This window comes from Gymnoscopelus microlampas (genome assembly GCF_963454915.1).
Source record: "Gymnoscopelus microlampas genome assembly, chromosome: 19".
Classification (NCBI taxonomy): Eukaryota; Metazoa; Chordata; class Actinopteri; order Myctophiformes; family Myctophidae; genus Gymnoscopelus; species Gymnoscopelus microlampas.
Window position 1 is genome coordinate 41,051,850 of NC_139956.1, and position 22,249 is coordinate 41,074,098.

General features: G+C 44.8%; 1 protein-coding gene across 2 annotated transcripts in view; it reads left to right on the plus strand.

The window, feature by feature from the left end:
* Window positions 1-22,249, plus strand: part of afap1 (actin filament associated protein 1) — a 106,013-nt gene that overhangs the window by 9,892 nt on the left and 73,872 nt on the right. For both annotated transcript variants that reach the window (XM_084043714.1, XM_084043713.1), the window contains exons 2-3: window positions 7,941-8,069; window positions 11,344-11,426. In XM_084043714.1, the coding sequence (XP_083899840.1) occupies window positions 7,941-8,069; window positions 11,344-11,426 (212 nt within the window). The remainder of the gene's footprint in view (window positions 1-7,940; window positions 8,070-11,343; window positions 11,427-22,249) is intronic.

Sequence of the window (22,249 nt, forward strand, 5' to 3'; positions counted from 1 at the left end):
CGCCCCTCTCTCTCTCTCTCTCTGTCTCTCTCTCTTTCGAGGTCAGGGAGGAGGGATATGTGTGAATGCTGCAGAAGGGCTGGCAGTGTAAACATTCTCTTGACGCATCCTTTACGTGTTTTCCTAGCTTTTGTGTGTGTCTGTGTGCGTGAGGTGGGATTGGGTGCGTGCGTGCGTGTGTGGTTGCGTGCGTGGGACAGTGGTGTAAAGTAACTAAGTGCATTTACTCAAGTACTGTACTTAAGTACAATTTTTTAGGTGCTTTTACTTTACCGGAGTATTTCCAATTGTCTCTACTTCTACTCCACTACATCTCAGAGGCAAATATTGTACTTTTAGTCCACTACAATTATTTGAAAACATCAGTTACTAGTTACTTTGCAGACATTATTACATTATAAAACATACATTAACCACCTTAGCCCTATTGTATACATAGGCTATTTTTGCACTTTTACTTTTGGGACTTTAAGTGCATTTTGATACCAATACTTTTGTACTTTTACTGAAGTAAATTCAGAATTCCGGACCGAGTACTTCTACATTGCATTATTGATACTTTTACTTGAGTAAAACATTTGAGTACTTTTTCCACCACTGGTCGTGTGTGTGGGTGCGTGCGTGCGTGGGGGCTGCTGGGTGCAAAGTCAGGTCGAGGCACGGTTGTGTTTTCGGAGGAGCACGGCTATCGTCGTCACGCTAGCCCTGTTGACACAGCCACCGGCCTGTGTTATTGGGAAGTGGTGAGTTGTTAGCGAGAGGAGGAGGAGGAGGAGACGGGAAAGAGAGGGAGGGAAGGGGGGGGGGGGGGGAGAGCAGGGGATGAAGAACAATAAAATCCGCGTTGAGAGAGCGAGGTAAAACGCGGGGGGAGAGAAAACGCAATTGAAGGAAGGGGGCGAGTGACAAAGAAAAGGCAAGAGAAAGGAGAGAACGAGGAGGGATTTTTTTCTCTTCTTTGCCTGAAGGAGGTGAGTGGGTGGTTTGTTTGCACGGCGAGGTATTTTGCAGCCGGCCCAGCGCGCCCTCGGGGGTGTTTGTCTGAGGGTGGTCCTCCCTTACGCTCTCTGCACACCACTTAATACACCCCCCCCCCCCCCCTCCTCATCTTTAGTGATCTGGAGAGCTCACTTTGGTTTTTAACATCCCTCTTTTACAGTATACACACACACACACGCATGCACAAACATACTCATGCACACGTAAAGGCACACACGTGTGCAAGACTGTAGACACACACACGTGCACACACCCACACACATACACACACGCACGAACGCACGCATGCACACGCGCACACGCGCGCGCACATTGACCACCCCTGCGGAGGTAACTTATCGCCTTGCGTTTGGTTCCGCAATAAGCAGCGTGAAATAGCAAATGCAGCACTATAAGGAGTCGTTGGCGTCTCTCGTATAAAAACGTGTGCAGTCTAAAACACACAGACAGGAGGCCAGCAGGGTGTGTGTCACACTGACGCCACGCGTTGCCACGGACCAAAACTGATCCAGGGTCTGCTTCACCAGTGGTGGAAAAAGTACTCGCATCTTTTACTTAAGTAAAAGTGTCAATACTGTTTTGTTTTAGTCATTTCCTGAAAAATGAACATTATCTGCTCTGCTCTATCTGCTCTGTTTGGAGGACTATGTATCGTAGGTCTATGTGATACTTATCAGTACGGTGCAGATACACACAGTATAGTGTCAGTCCTTAAGGTGGTTGTATCGGATGTCATTTTTCCTGTCACAAGAGCTCACAAGTCGTGCTGCTGTGTTTGCACATTGCTGTACACTCTCTCTCTCTCTCTCTCTCTCTCTCTCTCTCTCTCTCTCTCTCTCTCTCTCTCTCTCTCAGGATAATCAGATTATGGCAGGAATGTGTGTGAATGTGTGAAATCTACCGTTTATCTTTCTGGGCGGAGGAGCAGAGCCTCGCCAATCTATGCCGGGCCCCCTTCTTCTCGTTCTCCTCCTACTCCTCCTCCTCCTCCCCGCGAACTCTGGAAATCTAAATTACGATTCCAATCGGAAAAGCCACGAGCGTCTTTTGGATACATTATTTACGGAATGCGTGCCGAAATACCGGCAAAGCGTGGACCCATACATATAGAAACCTAGATACCTCACTGGCCTCTGCAGTTCATTGGAGCGACCTGTATCGTGGATGCCATTTTGGAGAAGGCAAGCTTCCTGACTACTGGCCAATCAGGGTCGAGCGGTCCGTGAGCCGTGGTCCATCGAATGCCCCACCCCCGCAGAACCCCAATGGCGTTCTCACCCGTTCGGAAGCCTGGGTCAGAACTAGGTGCACGCCAGTGACGTGCACCGGAAATAGCCAATCTACAAGCTCACAACGCGTCTATTTTCGGTACACGTCACAACACACGACCACGTTTAACTCAGGCTTTTATGTAATCAAAGAGGCCCTCTTCAACCAGCAAGAAAGGGGAAATACAGGATTAAGATTTGTTTGTTTTTGTAAGATGCGGGTGTGTGTGTGTGATGGAATCTCTGCAGATAACCTGGCATAATAAGAGCACGATGTTTGATGTACAAAAAAAGACTGGTGTACATTCCACCGTCAGATCTCCCCATGTGGAAAGCGTGAAGGAGATGAAATGGTGTGAAATGAGTTATGTCATCTTCCCAGTAGGGTTCATGGCTGCTTTGCAGCCTGCGGTCACGCTGGTCCGAGGACGTGATTATCTAAAGCCTGCTTTCACACTGGAACTAGAATCTTTTCCATTGATCGTGAAGTATTCCGAGTATTTGACGTTGAGACGATGTCGCTCATTTAGAATCCGCTCTTTGTTTGCTGTGCCGCGTCACAATATCGCGTGGCCTTGCTGTTTGGGGTCGTGACCCCGCTTGTTGTGAAGCAATGGTTTAACGAGTGGTTTAAGGTAGTAGTTCACCCAAAACATGACTGAATCCAGGGTGGACGACATAGAACACAGAGTCAAGACCAAACCATTAAACAGCTAAAGCAGAAAATGAGCGCAATGTAATTACAGATGGACTATTTGGAAAGTAGGCTAAGTCCAGACAAAACAACATGCGCATTTTTAACACCCCAGAAAAAAGGGCGTGTAATTGATAGAAAACTAGAAAATGTGCTCCTCGGAGCACAGGTCTCCGCCAGGCGAGGTGTAAAAGAAAGTACTGTTCCTGATTAATTCTGTCTTACCTATTTATATTACATATTGTGATGTCACATGAAGCTTGACCAATGACAGGTGTTCACAGACCGGCGGACACACGGACGGACAAAGTGAAAACATACTCTCCACCATGCCTTCGGCCTGGCGGAGACAATAAGTCATTTTTGGGGTGAACTATTTTTCTTAACCTTTTTTAATTTCAAGGACACCCAATGTGACATGTATTAGGCCACAGAGACACATTTGATACGATGTATTTCTGGCACGCCAATCTAATCGTTTTTATTGTTGGACACGATTTGGTCCGATAATGATCTTTCGTTTGTTCCAGAATCCCTTCACTGTTTATGTACTGAAGGGCATAGAGATAACCGTGAACATAGGCATTTCTCGTACGTTCTCTAAGTCGTATTTCCTTTGACATGGTGAAGACTAACTCGATCATTTGGCTGTGGGGGGGGGGGGTGTTGAACCCCCTCTCAAGGACCCCACGTTGAGAACCACTGGATTAAAAGATCATAAAGCATGTTGAGGTCATCTCCGTGGGGGGGGGGGGGGGGGGGGGGGGGGGACGATGGATGGCTTCATCATGGTCACACAGTGTGAGCTTCCCCTCTCTTAGCAGGAGACTTGAGAAAACCTCAACCATGGCCTACACTTAAACCCCTAGCCCCCCCCCCCCATCTTCTGCTGTGCCCCGCCCCCAGTGGTGGGAAGTAACTAAGTACATTTACTCACAAGTATACATGTTGAGGTCTTTTCGTTTTTTTTTACTTTAGTTGAGTACATTTTCTTACACTTTTACTTCAACTACACTTACATCTCAGAGGAAATTATTGTACTTATACTCCACTACAATGCATTTACAGCGTTAGTTACTACTTTTCACAATATGCCTTGACGGGCAGAAACCAGCTAGCTCCAAAATGTGTTTTTTTTTCTCCCAAAATGTTTCAGGAAATGACTTAAACAAAACAAAAAGTGGAGTTAGGAGGTTTTGTTTATCATTGATAAGAACAGCTGAATGGACCTCCAAGCTCACAATGAGGTTGGAGGTCAAAAGGGGGTGGAGCCTGGAGTCAGCAAAATCGGCTAACTCCACCCCCCTTTGGTGCAGTTAGCTGGTTTAGCAGAAAGTTTGAGGATCCAATGGAGTTAGCTGGTTTAGTTAGAAGCGCTTTTTAATACTTTTCATTGGTTAAATTCTTTCTTATCAACACACAGACGTAAGGGTGTTCAATAGCACTGATTTATGGGAAAGAAATGCTAATGCGGAAAAATGGAGTTAGCTGGTTTCTGCCGGAAACCAGCTAAAAGTTTCCACACAAAAAATATATATATTGAAAAAATGGAACATGCTCAGGTAAAAATACCTCAAAAGTGTTACTTGAGTACATGTACTCGGTTACTTTCCACCCCTGCTAACCGCCGCACAGTATGAATGATGTCATCACCCCGATGACGGGATAGCATCATCTGTTTACAATAAGCTCCAGTTGTGCAGAGAGAGAAAGGGCCAAAGCCATCCGTTATAGAGAGGAGGCGTGCTTGTTATCGCCTGGGTGGATGTCGCAGAGCGCTGCAGCTTTTTTTACAATCTGCCCATATGAACTAGCTGTGTGTAAAGCGATCCCCATCATGACGGGATCGCTGAGATACGAGCGCGCTCACACCCAAAGCACATGCGGGACGTGTCTTTAAAAAAACGCCATGTGGGAGAGAGAGCCTTAATTCCGTTGCCTATTATGCAGTACTCCCCTGACCTCCTGACCTTAACCACGTCAGCCACGGCGTGTCCCTTGTATCGGCCTGTGATGTCGTCACGTAGGCGAACGTTCTCGTGAATAGCCCTAGGCCAGGGGTCTTCAACAGGGGCTCCGGGACCCCTAGGGGGGTCCTCAGTGTTACTACAGGGGGTCCGCCAAATCTTTGTGTGATATGATTATTGTTTTATACCTTAACCACTTGAACCCTAGCATCCCTTTTCTGAGGAGAACTTTGGTCCAAAAATAGCAGATCTACAAGCTCACAACGCCTCGCGCTGCGAGGCGTTGTGAGCTTGTAGATTGGCTATTTTTGGCAAAGAGGTGTTTGGTGTAGAAGGAAGAAAGAGCAGAGCAAGTAAACAAAAAAAAAGTTAAATCTGAAACACAATTTTATACAATGTAGAGGGGGTCCCTGCTTCATCTCTCTCTCAGCAAGGGGGTCCTTGGCCTGAAAACGTTGAAGACCCCTGGCCTAGGCCTATTATTGTCTCTGTCGGGTGGAAACCTCGGGTGTCCAAAACTGTTACTTTTCATGATTCAAATTCAAAAGTAGCAAAAGTAGCAGATCTACAAGCTCAAACTACTTTTGATAGCTGGAACCAAATGGACCAGGTCCATTTGGTTCCTCAGAGTTACAGACCTGTAAGGGTCCATTCGGTTCCTTTTGCACACTCTCAGATAGCTCTGGTTCAGAGCGTTAGTGAGTTCCCTCTAACGCTCTGGAAGACCCCTCGCTCTGCGCATGTACAAGGAATTCCACTGCCCTGCCAGCGTTCAAGTGTAGTGAAAATAAACTAAACCATTTCGCTACTCACCGAAGCAAAGGCTGTTTTGTGTTGTTGAAAGTCTATTCTCCAACCCTGCACGCCTAAACGCACCCCACCTACTCTGTAAAATACACTTTTTGGGCAGAAAATAAAATATGTCAGCGAGACGGACATTATTTGTATTTAGTCCACAGTGCCCTCTACAGATCTGGGGGATTTGAACTTACCATTAACCAAAATGTAGAGGGCACTGTGGACTAAATACAAATAATGTCCGTCTCGCTGACATATTTTATTTTCTGCCCAAAAAGTGTATTTTACAGAGTAGGTGGGGTGCGTTTAGGCGTGCGGGCAGTGGAATTCCTTGTACATGCGCTGAGCGAGGGGTCTTCCAGAGCGTTAGAGGGAACTCACTAACGCTCTGAACCAGAGCTAACTCTCAGAGTTACAGACCTGTAAGGATCCATTTGGTTCCATTTGCACACTTTCAGAGTTGCAGACCTGTAAGGGTCCATTTGGTTCCGTTTGCACACTCTCAGAGTTACAGACCTGTAAGGGTCCATGCGGTTCCTTTTGCACACTCTCAGAGTTACAGACCTGTAAGGGTCCATGCGGTTCCTTTTGCACACTCTCAGAGTTACAGACCTGTAAGGGAAACAAACTCATAGGAAACAAGACCTGTTAAAAGGAATTATCCTTATCCTTAAGGGTCTATTTGGTTCAGTTTGCACACTCTCAGAGTTACAGACCTGTAAGGGTCCATTTGGGTACCAAACCATCAATCATTTTAGCTGGGGATCCCCTGGGAAAACCCCCTCAAGTACCCCTGGGTGTCCACGTACACCCTAAAGGCCCCTTGATTATCCTGGGGAAAATTGTCTTTACCTTTTATAGCCTCATGACACATTTGGAAAAACACACACGAATACCACACATATTGTTACACATTTACCTCAACTGCTTGCTATGTGTGGTGAAACGGCCCGTACCCTTTGTGTTGACGCGCGAGGGGGCTGCGTTTTCCACTGATAGCTATAATTCTACTCGATGAGATAGGTCCCTCAGGTGGGTTGCCAGGTGCTGGCACTGTATGGGCAGCTATCCTGCCTTCTGGGAGCTTCCAGTTGGAATTCACCTCGGCTCGCTTGATTGATTGATTGAGGGCAGCCGTCACTACCTGGTTGCCTACTAGCTGTCTCGTTTTATAGCTGTTTTTTATTTTGTTTTTTATGATGCCACATTTACCAACCCACCGAAATCCGACGCAACTATCCCTTTGTGCTTGTACCAACCTGTATGCACTGTAGAAGAAAGTGTAGTTCCCAACCTTCTCTGGCCCACTTGAAAAGTGGTTTAAGTGAAGGGTCGGTGGGGTTATCTCTATGGAATTCACTCCCCCAACCCACATCAAAACAGCCCCCCAGACCCTCTCTTCTTTTAAAACCACCCTCAAAACTCTTCAGGCTTGTTTTCCCCAGCTAACCCCCCACCCCCTTGCTTTTGCTGCTTTTAATTTTACATACAATTGATTTTATTCTCATTTTCTAGATAATACAAGTTTATATTTTTCTTCATGTAAAGCAACTTTGACTTTGTACTTAGAAAAGAGCCATATAAAGCCACAGTATTATAATTGCATACGTGGGGGTGTCATGTGAACTTACCGTTTCTTCACAGGCTCTATGCACAGCAGCCATATTGTGAAGACATTCACAGGTGTTACCAATGATTCTAATGAAGGCTGTGTTCCATTTAGTGTAGCACAGTGGTTCTCAGATTTTTCAATTTCCACGACCCCCATAACTCTGAGAGTGTACAAATGGAACCAAATGGACCCGTAAGGGTCCATTTGGTTCCATTTGTACACTCTCACAGTTACACACTCGTAAGGGGCCATTTGGGAACCCCTTAAGGAACCAAATGTTAAACCCACTTGGTGTAGCAGAGTGTTTCCAGTGAGCCAACGTGCACAATATCAGCACCCTGGCTCTGTTTGACCAGAATGGAACAGAGCCTTGGTTAGTATCATTGGTAACACCTGTGAATGTCTTCACAATATGGCTGCTGTGCATAGAGCCTATTGCATACGTGGGGGTGTCATGTGAACTCACCGTTTCTTCATTGAGAGCATTGACGCAGTATAACATGTTTTCTACGGATGTTCTTGTAGTTGTACGAAGTACAGTTGTGTGGGGTGTGTTTGTAACCGTTGTGTTGTTGTTGTTGTTGTGTTGTTGTTGTGTGCAGCGATGGAGGAGTTGGTGTGTGAACTGCGTCACTTCCTGGACCTGCTGGACAGGGAGTACCTGAGCGCCGGGGTCCGCGAGAAGAAGCTGCACCTGTCCAACATCCTGCACAGAGTCCTGGCTGACAAAGGTTCGAAGAAAAACACAGTAGTGTTCCTTTAACCCATTAAGACCTGAGGCCAGAGCCATCTGTAGGCAGATTCTACTTAATGTCTTCTAAATCCTGACAGTTTTCTGAAACAAACGTATGTTGCTATAATATCAGTAGTGCTTAAACTTTTTCATGTCAAGGACCCCCAATATTATATGTATTTGGCCACGGACCCCCATCTCAAAATATTTTGTTCCAGGGACCCCCAGAAGCAAAGATTTAAGTTAAAATAAATTGCTTTAATACATTTATATATTGAATTATTTGCACAAAAGTGCATAATTTTTCAAAAAAAATAGCAGATCTACAAGCTCACAGCTACTGTGAGCTTGTAGATTCTATCAATTAGTCACCCCATGGAGACTTGAATTCATGGATATTTTTTAGTTTTTGTCGCATTCCTAAGCCAATAATTTGATGACTAGCGTACCGGTAGGCAGCGGTTCCGGTAGGAGACACAAAGGAGACTCTTTGTGTCTCCTACCGAAACCGCTGCTGGTCATCAAATTATTGGCTTAGGAATGCGACAAAAGCTAAAAAAAAAAAATCCATGAATTCAAGTCTCCACTAATTGATAGGAAAAAAAGTCATTTTGAGGGTGAACTATCCCTTTAACTGGCATATAACGACTAAATTGGGAGAAAAAAATTGCTTCAAATAATTGGCTGATCAAAAAAAAAGAAGAAGAATGAAATCTGCAGAGAAGTAAATACGGCAATATGAATGTTTGAATCCTTCCCTAGTAAAACCAGGAGGGGAAAACCCAGTGTAGGGTAGGGGGGGAAGGCAATGAGAAACATGCCCATGACATAACCGACGACGTGCCCACGAGCAAAGGGCTCTCTTGACCTCCAGTTTGCTCCGGTGGAGAGAGAGAAGTAGCAGGACGTGATGCATTAGCTTTCTAATGGACAAAACAGAACGTGTCCAGTTTTAACTGTCTCCCTGGCAGAGTCAAACGTTTGGCTCGAAGCAACATTTAACCCATTAAGACCGGGGAAGCATCTGTGTCATTTTAAGATTTCTTTGGCTATTCAAAAAAGAGCAGATCTACAAGCTCGTAGCGCGGCACCGAGTGCCGCGCTATGAGCTTGTAGATCTGCTATTGATTTTTTTTAAACGTGAACATTTGTAAATCAAATCTTTGCTTCTGGGGATTCCACAAATGTCTTCTAAATCTCTAACAGTTTAAAAAAAAAATATGTTGCTATAATATCAGTGGTGCTCAAAACTTTTTCTTGTCAGGGACCCCCAAAATTAAATGTATTTGGCCACGGACCCCCATCTCAAACTATGTTGTTCCAGGGACCCCCTAGAACCACAGATCGGAGTAAAACATGTTCGCTTTAAAACATATATACAAAGATGTGCACACATTTTCACGATTTTTCAAAAATATCAGATCTGCAAGCTTGCATATATGCTAGTTTTTGAATAGGCAAATAAACCTAAAAAAATGACACCGATTCTTTCCCGGTCTTAATTGGTTAAACATGGATTACGTAGAGAAAAAAGGACAAAACCAAAGCAAAACGCGCACATGGCTTTGACTCGGCAGGGGATGATGATGGCTTTATTTCCTCTGTAGTTCTGTGTTTGGTCTTCTTAGCAGGGGGATTCCGTGGAGAGAACGGGCCCTTTTTTAGTCATCTAAGTTAGCTCATGTGTTATTAAACCAGAACCCCCAGGACATTATGAATCTTCACGACGGGGGGGGGGGGTCCGTCCCCCCTCAAACATAAAACGTTAGATGCATCATTCCCTGCAGGGATAGTGTCACTGAACCAGCAAGACATAGCATATGGATCAAATACAAACAGCTTTTAAAAAGGACCTGTAAAACAAAAGATAGAAATACGATACAGTTGTACAACTTCTTTTCACTTCACTTTGCAATTTTTTGTAAACACTATACTCCATGACATGTGCAGAAAAACAACAACAACAACAATATATATACAAGACAACTTTGGCTGGTTCCTACGTACAATTGCCAGCAGGCTTGCAATCAGGGTTGCCAGATCTGCTTATTATAATTTCCCCGCAAGATTTTATTTGAAAATAGCCGATCTACAAGCTCACAACGTACCTGATGTATATGTTAAAGTGGTCATGTGGCCCATAGTCGCTTCTTTTGGGCTGGTTTTCCTAGACCTAGTTGCTTGTGTCTCTCACAGAATCTGGCAACACTGCTTGCAATTGTGTGTACTGTATATATATCAGTGGTTCTCAACCTTTTCAGGCCGGGGCCCCCCAAAATAATCATTTTAGAACTGGGGACCCCCCCAAAATAATCATTTTAGAACTGGGGACCCCGTATTGAGAAAGGATGAGGCCGCACAGCTCTCAGCCATGATGCACAAAGTTTATTAAAAAGAAACCAGTAAAAAGAAACCAGTTCGACAGTAAACCCTTCCTCAGGGTTTAAACTGGGACCCCCCCCAAATAATCATTTTAGAACTGGGGACCCATACCGCCTCCCCCATGGAACTGGTTGGAATAATGTGTTCCTTCCACGTGCTATGTCCTACTGGGGAAACTCCCTCCTGTAAGGTGACAAGAAGCTCAGTTGGCTCTCATGCATTGAAGGAGGCATTAGCTCGGCTCTGGTCTGCCTAGGCTGGCGGGGGGAGTGTAGTGCCCAGGATCACTTAGATAATTGGCACCGGGTGAAAAAGGGTTACAAAATCGAGGGATAAAAAAAATACATATAAAAAAATAAAAATAAAAATAAAGGACTGGGGACCCCCCAAAATCATCAGATTTGAATTGGGGACCCCCCACCAGCACTTGGAATGTAGTAGCTGGGCGTTACATTTGACTCAGTTCCATGGATACATATTGTGAAAATAAGCGATCTACAATATAAATTGGGGTCCATAGCATAATCAAATGCATGTCAAAGTGTCCTTGATATTAAAACGGTTGAGAATCACTGCTAGTGGAGCCGTACAAATCTTCTCTTATGGGGGTCCCGGGCATATCTTTTCAAATGGGGGTCCATCAGACTTATATAGCGCTTTTCTAGTACCCAAACTCGCTTTACATAACAGCTTAAAAACAATTTTATTAGGAGAAAAGAGAACATTAAAATGTGTTTTTTTATTTTTTTGGGGAAGTCCAGGAGGTTTGCGTCGCCAGACCTGAGGGAGCGGGAGGGTGCGTGGCGTGGGAGGAGGTCAGAGAGGTAGCGGGGGGCCTGGTTATTGAGGGCTTTGATCCCAAATGTCTCCTTTTTCTCCTCTCCCTGCAGAGCCATCGTTCAAGTCGGAGATTCACAGCGGCCTCCCGGCCCCTCCTCAAATGCCTCTCCCCGAGATTCCTCACCCCTGGCTGGTAAGACCCATCAACTTAACTATGACCTTTGACCCCACAGCACACGTCATGGACGCTGGGAAACGTGGTCACCGACAACAAGGCCGATCCTCGACAACACAAAAAGCGCTCAGACGCGACCGAGCGGGTCGCCTGGAGGAAAGAAAAAAACCTGGCCCAATAGGAACGGCATAATATTTAGTCTGCGGGGCAAGAAAAAGATCATATGTTTCTCTTAGAAGAGAGAAAGACTCATATAATTTTCTGTCTTTCTTTCACACGTCTTCAGATGTGGTAGAGGAGGATGACGTGCTTCGCGTACACATGCGGTCCGATTGGGTTACCGGCGGCGCTGACAGCTCGCTATGTATCACAATGGGGCCTGGGGATTTGACTTTTTTTTCTTTTTTTTTTTTTTACCATAAAGTCCGTACCAAAACAAAAAGAAAGGATTAAATAACATAATATTATTCCGGTGATGAAGCCGCTCTTACAGTATGACTGGAAGACCCGGTCAGGGGGGAAATCGCACAAACCCGCAGCTCGGCGGTCCAATGACCCCGGCAGGCAGCCTCGGTCATGTGACCGCCAGGGTGGGACGGCGTTACACGGGGTCGAAGTACCGTGTGTGAGAGTGTCGTTTACGACAGTGGTTCTCAGAGTGCGGTCCTTGAGGGGGGGGTTCCAGGTGGTCCCCAGCTAAATGATCGGTAAGTCTGAGAGTGTAACAAATGGAACCCATTTGGTTCCATTTGTTACACTCTCAGAGTTTAATGTACAGAGGCGTTTACTGTGATACTGTGATAGAACATCTGCGTCTATGTGTGTGGGTGAGATAGTGTATACACGTGTTTGTGTGGGGTGGGGGTATTGTATACACATTTATGTGTGTGTGTGTGTGTGTGTGTGTGTGTGTGTGTGTGTGTGTGTGTGTGTGTGTGTGTGTGTGTGTGTGTGTGTGTGTGTGTGTGTGTGTGTGTGTGCGTGTGCGTGCGTGCGCGAGAGATAGGTGTACACGAGAATGTGTACTTATGCATGCTTGTGCATGTGTGAACATGTGTTTGTGTGATATATGTGTGTGTGTGTGGTGGAGGGGGGTTCCGGGGGATATATGTGTGTGTGTGGGGTGGGGGGTTCCAGTGTGTGTGTGTGAGAGAGAGAGAGAGAGAGAGAGAGAGAGAGCAGATGGGCGTCTTATGAAAGCCAGGTGTCTCTTGATAGCTCACAAAGCCGCAGAAAGCCACAACACCTTGTTCTACAACACGCACGCACACACACACACACACACACACACACACACACACACACACACACACACACACACACACACACACACACACACACACACACACACACACACACACACACACACACACACACACACACAAACACAGTGTCACGCACGCACGCGCTCGAGGTCTTACAGTGCAGTTTGTAATTAGAAGCAGCCGACAGCCCCAGTCACCTCTGGTCAGCTGTGTGTGTGTGTGTGTGTGTGTGTGTGTGTGTGTGTGTGTGTGTGTGTGTGTGTGTGTGTGTGTGTGTGTGTGTGTGTGTGTGTGTGTGTGTGTGTGTGTGTGTGTGTGTGTGTGTAACAACAGAGTTGTTCCCGGAACACTGGAGGGAGGAGAAGAGGGAGGGATGTTTTCTTTTTGTCCGTTTGTCCATCCCTCCCTCTGTCCCTCCCTGTCTCACTCCTTCACCTACTCCTTTCTCTCTCTCTCTCTCTCTCTCTCTCTCTCTCTCTCTCTCTCTCTCTCTCTCTCTCTCTCTCTCTCTCTCTCTCTCTGTGTAAATGACCATTCATCACATTCCACCGCTGACCTCTGGGTACACCGTCAGTTTAACCCTTACAAGGTTACATTTTGTACACTGCAATTGACATTCAGGAGTTTTGCAAGACGAGAATGTCAGGCCCTCCCCCCCTTTCTCACCCTCTCTCTCCCTCCCTCACTCCCACCTCTGTCTGTCTGTCTGTCTGTCTGTCTGTCTGTCTGTCTGTCTGTCTGTCTGTCTGTCTGTCTGTCAGTGGTGAAAAAAATACTCATACTTTGTTAGAAGTAGAAGTGCAGAATTAAAGATGTACTTGAGTAAACGTGCAAATGTATTGGCATCAACATATACTTCGGTATATGTTGGTACTTTTACTTCGGTAAAGTACCAAAAGTAAAAGTACTAAAATATTTGAAAATAGCCGATCTACAAGCTCACAACGCGTCGCGATGCGACGCGTTGTGAGCTTGTAGATCGGCTATTTTCAAATATCCTATGTGTAAAGTAGGGCTAAAGTGGTTAATGTATGTTTCATAATATAATAATTTATATCTGCAAAGTAACTATTAAATAAAGTTTTCAAATAATTGTAGTGTAGTGGTAAAAGTACAATATTTGCCTCTGAGATGTAGTGGTGTAGAAGTAAAAGTATTTGAAATTGGAAATACTCAAGTAAAGTAAAAATACCTGCACATTTTACGTAAGTACAGTACTTAAGTAAATGTACTTAGTTACTCTTTAAGTTGCATAAATCTCAGCCAGATGGATGTGGAATCAGGGAGGAGGAGAGAAGGAAATGGAAGGAAAGGAAAGTGTTCTGAAGAGAAAGAACGTGTGTGTGTGTGTGTGTGTGTCATACACGCACACACACACACACACGTAAACAAAAGGGAGAATCGGGAGGCGTGAACAAAGGTTGCGGTCCGTCTGGGAAAGGAGAGAAAGCGGAGAGTTAAAAAAACATGTCAGTATATTTATGCACCACAACGTTGATCACACGTGTGTGACTGTGTGCACGTACATACTGTACATACATACATATGAGCGTTCCCTCCTGTCCTTCTGAATAACACAGTTTGCATTGGAGAGATGTTTCGCCACTTTGAACCCGGTGTCACTATTTTGGGCAAGTCATTATACTGTTCAGGAAATTGTCAAAGATAGCAAAAAACTAAAACACGGATCTACCAGCTGACAATGCGTCATGCTGTGAACTTATGTGGATCGGCTATTTTAACTATTTTTTTAGTCTGAAGTCTAGTATAAAATAGTAGATTAGAACAGACAGAGCCCAAGTGGTTAATTTTTCTTTCACATTACTGGAGAAAACGTGACAAAAACGTCAGACGTTAACGTGTTCCTGTGACTTCGTAGCATTCCACGTTGCCCGGCGCTACGCCGGTCACTCACCTACGTAGCAGTGGTGGAAAAAGTACTCAAATGTTTTACTTAAGTAAAAGTATCAATCCTGCAATGTAGAAGTACTCCGTTACGAGAAAAAGACCGGAATTCAAAATTTACTTGAGTAAAAGTACAAAAGTTTTGGTATCAAAATATACTTAAAGTACTAAAAGTAAAAGTACTAACATTTTTGAAAATAGCAGATCTACAAGCTCACAAGGCGTCGCGATGCGACACGTTCAAATAGCCTAGGTATAAAATAGGGCTAAAGTGGTTAATGCATGTTTTGTAATGTAATAATTTATATCTGCAAAGTAACTAGTAACTAAAGTTTTCAAATAATTGTAGTGGAGTAAAAGTACAATATTTTCCTCTGAGATGTAGTGGAGTTGAAGTAAAAGTACTGTAAATTGGAAATACTCCAGTAAAGTAAAAAATACCTCAACATTTTGCGAAAGTACAGTACCTGGGTAAATGTAATTAGTTACTTTACACCACTGCGTAGCAATTAGTGCCAAAGCCACGAGAAATCACACGAGTGAGGCGGGGGAGGGTAGAGAAGGGGGGGGGGGGACGCACTCGTCCGAGGGAAACGCAATAAATAGACGAGAGTGCGAGAGCCATTTAAGAGTCAGAGAGAGAGAGAGAGAGAGAGAGAGAGAGAGAGAGAGAGAGAGAGAGAGAGAGAGAGAGAGAGAGAGAGAGAGAGAGAGAGAGAGAGAGAGAGAGAGAGAGAGAGAGAGAGAGAGAGAGAGAGAGAGAGAGAGAGAGAGAGAGAGAGAGAGAGAGAGAGAGAGAGAGAGAGAGAGAGAGAGAGAGGGGTCGGGCCATGAGGCCCCGCCGCGGTCCGTCTGTGACCCGGTCGCGGCCCAGCGGACAGCCAAACCCGCACACTCTAGTCTGCAGCAGCGCTCAGAGCATTGTGGGTGGAGTCCTTAGATCCCATAGCCTTAGAGATCAGTGGTGTAAAGTAACTAAGTACCTTTACTTAAGTACTGTACAATTTTGAGGTACTTTTACTTTACTGTAGCATTTCCAATTTGTCAGATACTTTTACTTCTATTCCACTACATCTCAGAGGCAAATATTGTACTTTTACTCCACTACAATTATTTGATAACTTCAGTTACTAGTTACTTTGTAGATATAAATTATTACATCAAAACATACATTAACCACTTTAGCCATATTTTATACCAAGGCTATTTGAAAATAGCAGATCTACAAACTCACAAGGTGCCGCAACACGACCCCTGTGAGCTTGTAGATGATCTGCTATTTCCAAACATTTTAGTGCTTTTCATTTTGGAACTTTTAAGTACATTTTGATACCAATACTTGTGTAGCTACTTTTTTTAACTCAAGTAAATTTTGAATTCCAAACTTTTACTTGTAACAGAGTACTTGCTCCATTGCAGTATTGATACTTTTACTTAAGTAAAACATTTGAGTACTTTTCCCACCACTGCTAGAGATGGATGGTGACGTGTTTGGCCACTTGGTTGCCAGGAGGCAAGAGGTCATGACTTTCATGACTTGATCTCAGTCATCTGGATTCCACAGAGGCCAGCATGTCTGTGTCTGTCATTGTGTGACTTTAACACTTACTGCTCTGTACCATGTGGCTGGTAAAGACACATTATACAGTAATAATACGTATTTAATGATATATGCAGTGGTGGAAAAAAGTACTAAATTGTTTTACTTAAGTACAAGTATCAATACTGCAATGTAGACATACTCTGCTACGCGCAAACGTCTGGGAATTCAAAACGTACTTTCTTACTTACTTACTTTGTACTTCGTAAAAGTACAAAAGTATTGGTATCAACATGTACTTAACACATTGTGTTCCAAAAACGGTCCGGACCGTTTTTGAGAATCCATGCGTTATGTGCCATAAACGGTCCGGACTGTTTTTGACCCATTTTTTTTTTATACGTGGGGCCCGCGTGGGGCGCTCTAACAAAACTTTGGGATCATCCAAGGAGTCTCTGAGAAGGAGAGGCCGGATGTGGATCCATGTCAAAAATCCTTCCGGTCGGCCTTTCCAATGTTAACTCCTTGACTAAAAGCTTAATATCTCCATTTCTTTTTAACGTGGTGGAAGCGAGCCGTTTTCGATCGGCAATCACTCTGCAATGGAGGATCGCGTTAGAAATATTATTGTTCCAGGCGTTAGTCGGGACCCTCCGCCGTCTCGCACGCACGCTCTATTTACATGCACTTCCGCGTCGGGGCTTCTACAGCACGAAACGTATCAACGTAAGTGGATGGAAGATATGCAGGCACTGAACGTACAATATTTTAATAAACCTCTGGCACACAATGTGTTAAAGTACCAAGAGTAAAAAGTATTCATTATGAAGAATGTCCCATTTCAGAAGTTGTCGAAATGATAATGTATTCAAATTTATTCAAATCATTTGAAAATAGAAGATCTGCTATTTTCAAATGGTCGAAATAGGGCTGAAGTGGTATGTTTTGTAATAATAATCAAAATCTACAAAGTAACTAGTCACTAAAGTTTTCAAATAATTGTAGTGGAGTAAAAGTACAGAAAATTGGAAATACCTCAAACTTGTACTTGAGTAAATGTACTTTACACCACTGGATAGAATAGCAGATCTATGAGCTTGTAGATCTACTATGTTTGACTACTGGTCCACACCAGAATATGGAGTTGCTGGGGTTCAAGTGGTTGAGAATACTGTGCACATGTTTCTCAAGGTCTGACTCTTTCTTGAACACACAGACAAACACACACACGCGCACAGAGACTAATATGATTAGGAATCAGCCGAGCCGGCAGGATGTCCGTTAATCAGATAGACAAAGATTAGATGATTGGGCCATTATAGTCCCCAAAGCTCACAGTGGTGTGTGTGTGTGTGTGTGTGTGTGTGTGTGTGTGTGTGTGTGTGTGTGTGTGTGTGTGTGTGTGTGTGTGTGTGTGTGTGTGTGTGTGTGTGTGTGTGTGTGTGTGTGTGTGTGTGTGCGTGCGTGCGCGTGCCCAGTTGGCATGTGTGAACTGTGAAGGGGTCAATTAGAAGTCGGTCCCCCCAAAAAAAGGCACTGGCTCCTCAACCGACATTGTCGTACCCATAATGCATTGCGCGAACACTCAGAGCAGGGACACTAAAAAAAAATAGCAGATCTACAAGCTTGTGTATCTGCTATTTTTTAATATGCAACCAATGTGCTATATATATATATATATATATATATATACAGGGGTGCACATAACTGGTGCGCAGGTGCGCATGCGCACCCAAAATAAAAAATGCGCACCACATCAGACGACGCGAGGCGCTTTTGCGCACCAACAGCTGGGACAGGAATTTCCAAGCTTTTATTTTTTAGCAAAACTAAAAAATAAAAGCCTGGAGATCGAGGCTAGGAATTTACTTCCTGAAGCCACACTCACACAATCACTGTAAAGCACCCGTCGGCCCCATGTACAGCCATTAGACACAGGGGTAGAGATCTGACTCGCGTTGCCTCGCATCGCCTCGCTGCGTGCACGCAGCCAGCAGCGGCTGTTAGAGGCACTCGTCACCGATGATGAACGCACCGTAATGGTGCAAAATATGCCGTGAACGTCCCAATCTGGCGGATAAAATCAGCGCAGCAGCACAGGGCACCAACCTTGGGGGCTTTATCTAACAGCGTGAGTAAAAAAAAACGGCGAAAATCGGCGAAATTTAGAAGCAGAGCGTCCTTTTTTTCTCGCCCCCCCCCCCCCCCTTTGACAAAACTGTCCGGTGGGCACCGTGCTGAGCCCTCCCCCCCCCCCCCCCCCGTTGACAAAACTGTCCGAGCTGAACGCCCCCCCCCCCCCCCCCCCCCCCGTTGACAAAACGGGACGGGCGCCATGCGCACCAAGTCACATGTCCAGGTGCTCTTCTGCGTACCAGACCTAAAAAGTTATGTGCACCCCTGTATATATATATATATACATAGCTAAAATCGACCAAACATGTTGGATGCATAGATGAGAGGACCGACATGGCGGGACTCTATGTCTTGATTTATACATCATTGCACACAGGTTTCACGCACTGAAAATAGCAGATTCACAAGCTCACAACACGTCACACGGCGGCACTTGTAGATCTGCTATTGTCGTCGCACGACCCCCACGCGCAACTATAAGTACAACTCCGGCTCAAAGATGGTTGTGTTTATGCATTAGGTCAGAGATTGGCTGAGCTTATGTAGAAAGCGGGTAGCCGCCCTAAGATCTGGAGCCACGGGCCAACACTTTAAAGCCCAATAGAATGACTGCAAAGATTTTTTACAAGAAAGCGAGTTTCTTTTGATGGATTTAAAGATTATGTCAACAGATCCGTCTCCTTCTAGTTGTAAAACCCAACCAAAGGAAGGCCCCGATATTTAAGCACGTCCTGGGAGATGTTCTCAAAGTGGGGTCCGGGCGAGGACCCCCACCCCCGGGGTCTTTCAGTTGTTTTCCAGGAGGTCCCCAGCTAAATTACTTAATATATCATCAAAGCCAGTTTAACAATTTTAACCCTATACGGATTGGCTCTTTGAAAGTAGTCGATCTACAAGCTGAAATTCTTTTTTCCCCCATCTTTTTGAAACATTTGAACCCATTAAGACCTGGAACGCATCTGTGTCACTTTAGATTTCTTTGGCTATATTCAAAAATAGCAGATATACAAGCTCATAGCGCGGCACCGAGTGCCGCGCTATGAGCTTGTAGATCTGTTATTTTTGAAAAATCTTGATTTAAAAAAAAAAAAAATGTTAGGATTTAGAAAACATTTTTAAGAATCGCCTCAGGTCTTAATAACAACACAAATATTATATCGTTGCTGTCGGGCAGAAACCTTCTCTCTGCATATTCTAACTTTTTGCTGTTTACAAATGTGATGCTTTGTATGGTCTCCGTTAATGTGAACCTTTCGGTAATATTGTTCTTTTAAAAGATGCATCTTACTATACTATAAGTTTGAGAACCACTTACGGCCATGTTCCTCACTGTGGTATTTTCACACACAAAGACACTCTCTGTCTTCACAATGTTACACTGTCACACAATTGTCGAGGACACCGACTCGTGACCCTGTCATGGGTGTAGAACTCTCTCTGTGTGTGTGTGTGTGTGTGTGTGTGTGTGTGTGTGTGTGTGTGTGTGTGTGTGTGTGTGTGTGTGTGTGTGTGTGTGTTTGCTCGTGTGTAAATGGAGAACCATAAAGAACGTCTTGAATAGTGTCTTCCGGATTTTAAAGTGTCACACTTTGTGCACACACACACACACACACACACACACACACACACACACACACACACACACACACACACACACACACACACACACACGGTTGTATATCCTCCACCTTCTGTGGCGTCATAAATCTGCATGGCAATCCGAGGAAGAACATCATTGTGTGTGAAGTGTTAAAAAACGTTACACTCGCGCACACGCACGCACGCACGCACGCACGCACGCACGCACGCACGCACGCACGCACGCACGCACGCACTCACTCACTCACTCACTCACTCACTCACTCACTCACTCACTCACTCACTCACGCACACGCACACGCACACGCACACGCACACGCACACACACATACAGAGAATGAAGCCTGGGTCCAATTAAAGCCATAATGACCAGCAGACGTGACAGAATCTAACCAAAGTTTCTTCTTTCTGTTGTTCTCTCTCTCTCTCTTTTCATCCCTCCCTCTCGTTTAGTTGTATCTCTGTTTGTCTGCCCCCCCATCAGTGGTTCTCAAACTGTTCAAGGACCCCCAAATTGATATGTATTTGGCCGCGGACCCCCACCCGTCTGAAAATGTTTTTTTTTGCCATGGACCTCCAGAAGAGAAGATTTATGTAAACAAACAAACAAAAGTATCAAAAATAGCCCAACATATAAATGTATAAAGTGGTCAAAATGATTGTGTAGGTAGGTAGAAGAACGCGGATGTGGTCGCGGGGGACACAGAGGGCCCTGGGGGGGGGGGGGCAGACACCACCGACGATACACACACGAAAATGACTTCCATCTGTGTTGACGTTGAGAGAGAACGGGGCTTCCCCGTCCCCCCGTCCCCCCGTCCCACCTTCTCTCTCTCTTACTTCCCTTGTTTCAACCTCCTCCGCCCACCAAAGACCCTCCCCTCCCTCCCTCCCTCCTTCCCCTTAACCACTTCAAACCCCATGTGGTTTGACCCACCGGAGTCCCTCAGGGCTCTATGCTAGAGTATTTTTATGTTATTGTGGGGAAAGCTTTGGCTGAGAATAGCAGATCGGCAAGCTCACAACGCGTTGCAACGCAACGCGTTGTGAGCTTGCCGATCTGCAATTTTCAGCAAAAAGCCTACCCCACAATATGGATAATGGGTTTTAAGTGGTTAAGTCTCTCAATCAAATTAACGAGAGAGAGAGAGAGAGAGAGGGGAGGGAGAGAGAGAGAGACCCTTATTGTCTGGATTCACTCGACTACACACACTGGAGATCAACTGAATCCCTGAATCCACTGTAACGTGTGTCGTACTGTTGTTCGTGCCTGTCTGAGGAGACCGCCATCTCCTCACTTCCACAGCCCACAAACCGCACCAGTCGGGGGGGGGGGGGGGGGGGGGGGCACACATGTTGGTCATGTTATGTCTATAACAAGAAAATATCAGATCTACAAGCTCCATTACGCGCCACACTGCGACGCGTTGTGAGCCTGCAGATTGGCTATTTTCGAAAGATTTTCACACATTTCGATGGGGCATTCTTGAAGCATGCCGTTAGTTCATGCAGGGCACGGGAGTCATATACGAGCCTCGGCTGTAATCAGCAGTCAGTCTGCTTGCTTTCAACCAGCCACGCTTTTTCTACACACCGATCACACCTCTTTCCCTCAACAAGGCGGTCCGTTGCTGCTGCTGCTGGCAAAGCTCGCCTCCACCACCCCAGCCCCCACCTTGTAGTTCATAAGTCTTGCATTACTCAAACGTTTAAACTGAATGTTAAACAGAAATGCATGTGTGCATGGCTCTAAATTAAACTGAATTTGACGTTCTATGACTTTAGTGTTAAACCGCATTCACGTTTGCGTGACTCGAGGTAATCTGATTCAATGTCTTGCTACAGCTAGCAAGATATACAGTGGTGACCTGTTCACATTTGCCTCGCAGTTTCTGAAAGGTACCTATCATTACCCAACATATCCTGAGGTTGTGAAAGGTTGGGGGTGTGGCTATCCTTGGGGGCGTGTTTTCAATTTTTCATTGCTGTAATACAGTAGGTGGACAGTGGGTGGCAGAAGAGAGCTAAAATGTTTAAAGAGGAAAGCAAATGTCTAGACTTGCCTGCTCATCTGCCATCTCTGTGTCACAAAAGTAATCTGTGGGATAATAATAATAATAAGGGTAATAATAATAATAATAATAATAATAAAAAATCTAGATTATTTAATTGTTCAATTATTTTAAGTAACTAAAAAGTAATATGTAATATTAATATATTGCAGAATGTCCCGTTTTTTACCACAATATAAAAATACTCTGTTACAAGTAAAAGGCCTGTGTTAAAAAATATTACTGAGTAAAACTAGGCTACAAAGGCAATACAAAGGATTGGCATCAAACTATGTGCTTAGTTCGTATTATTACTATTTGAAAATATCCAATCTACAAGTTCAC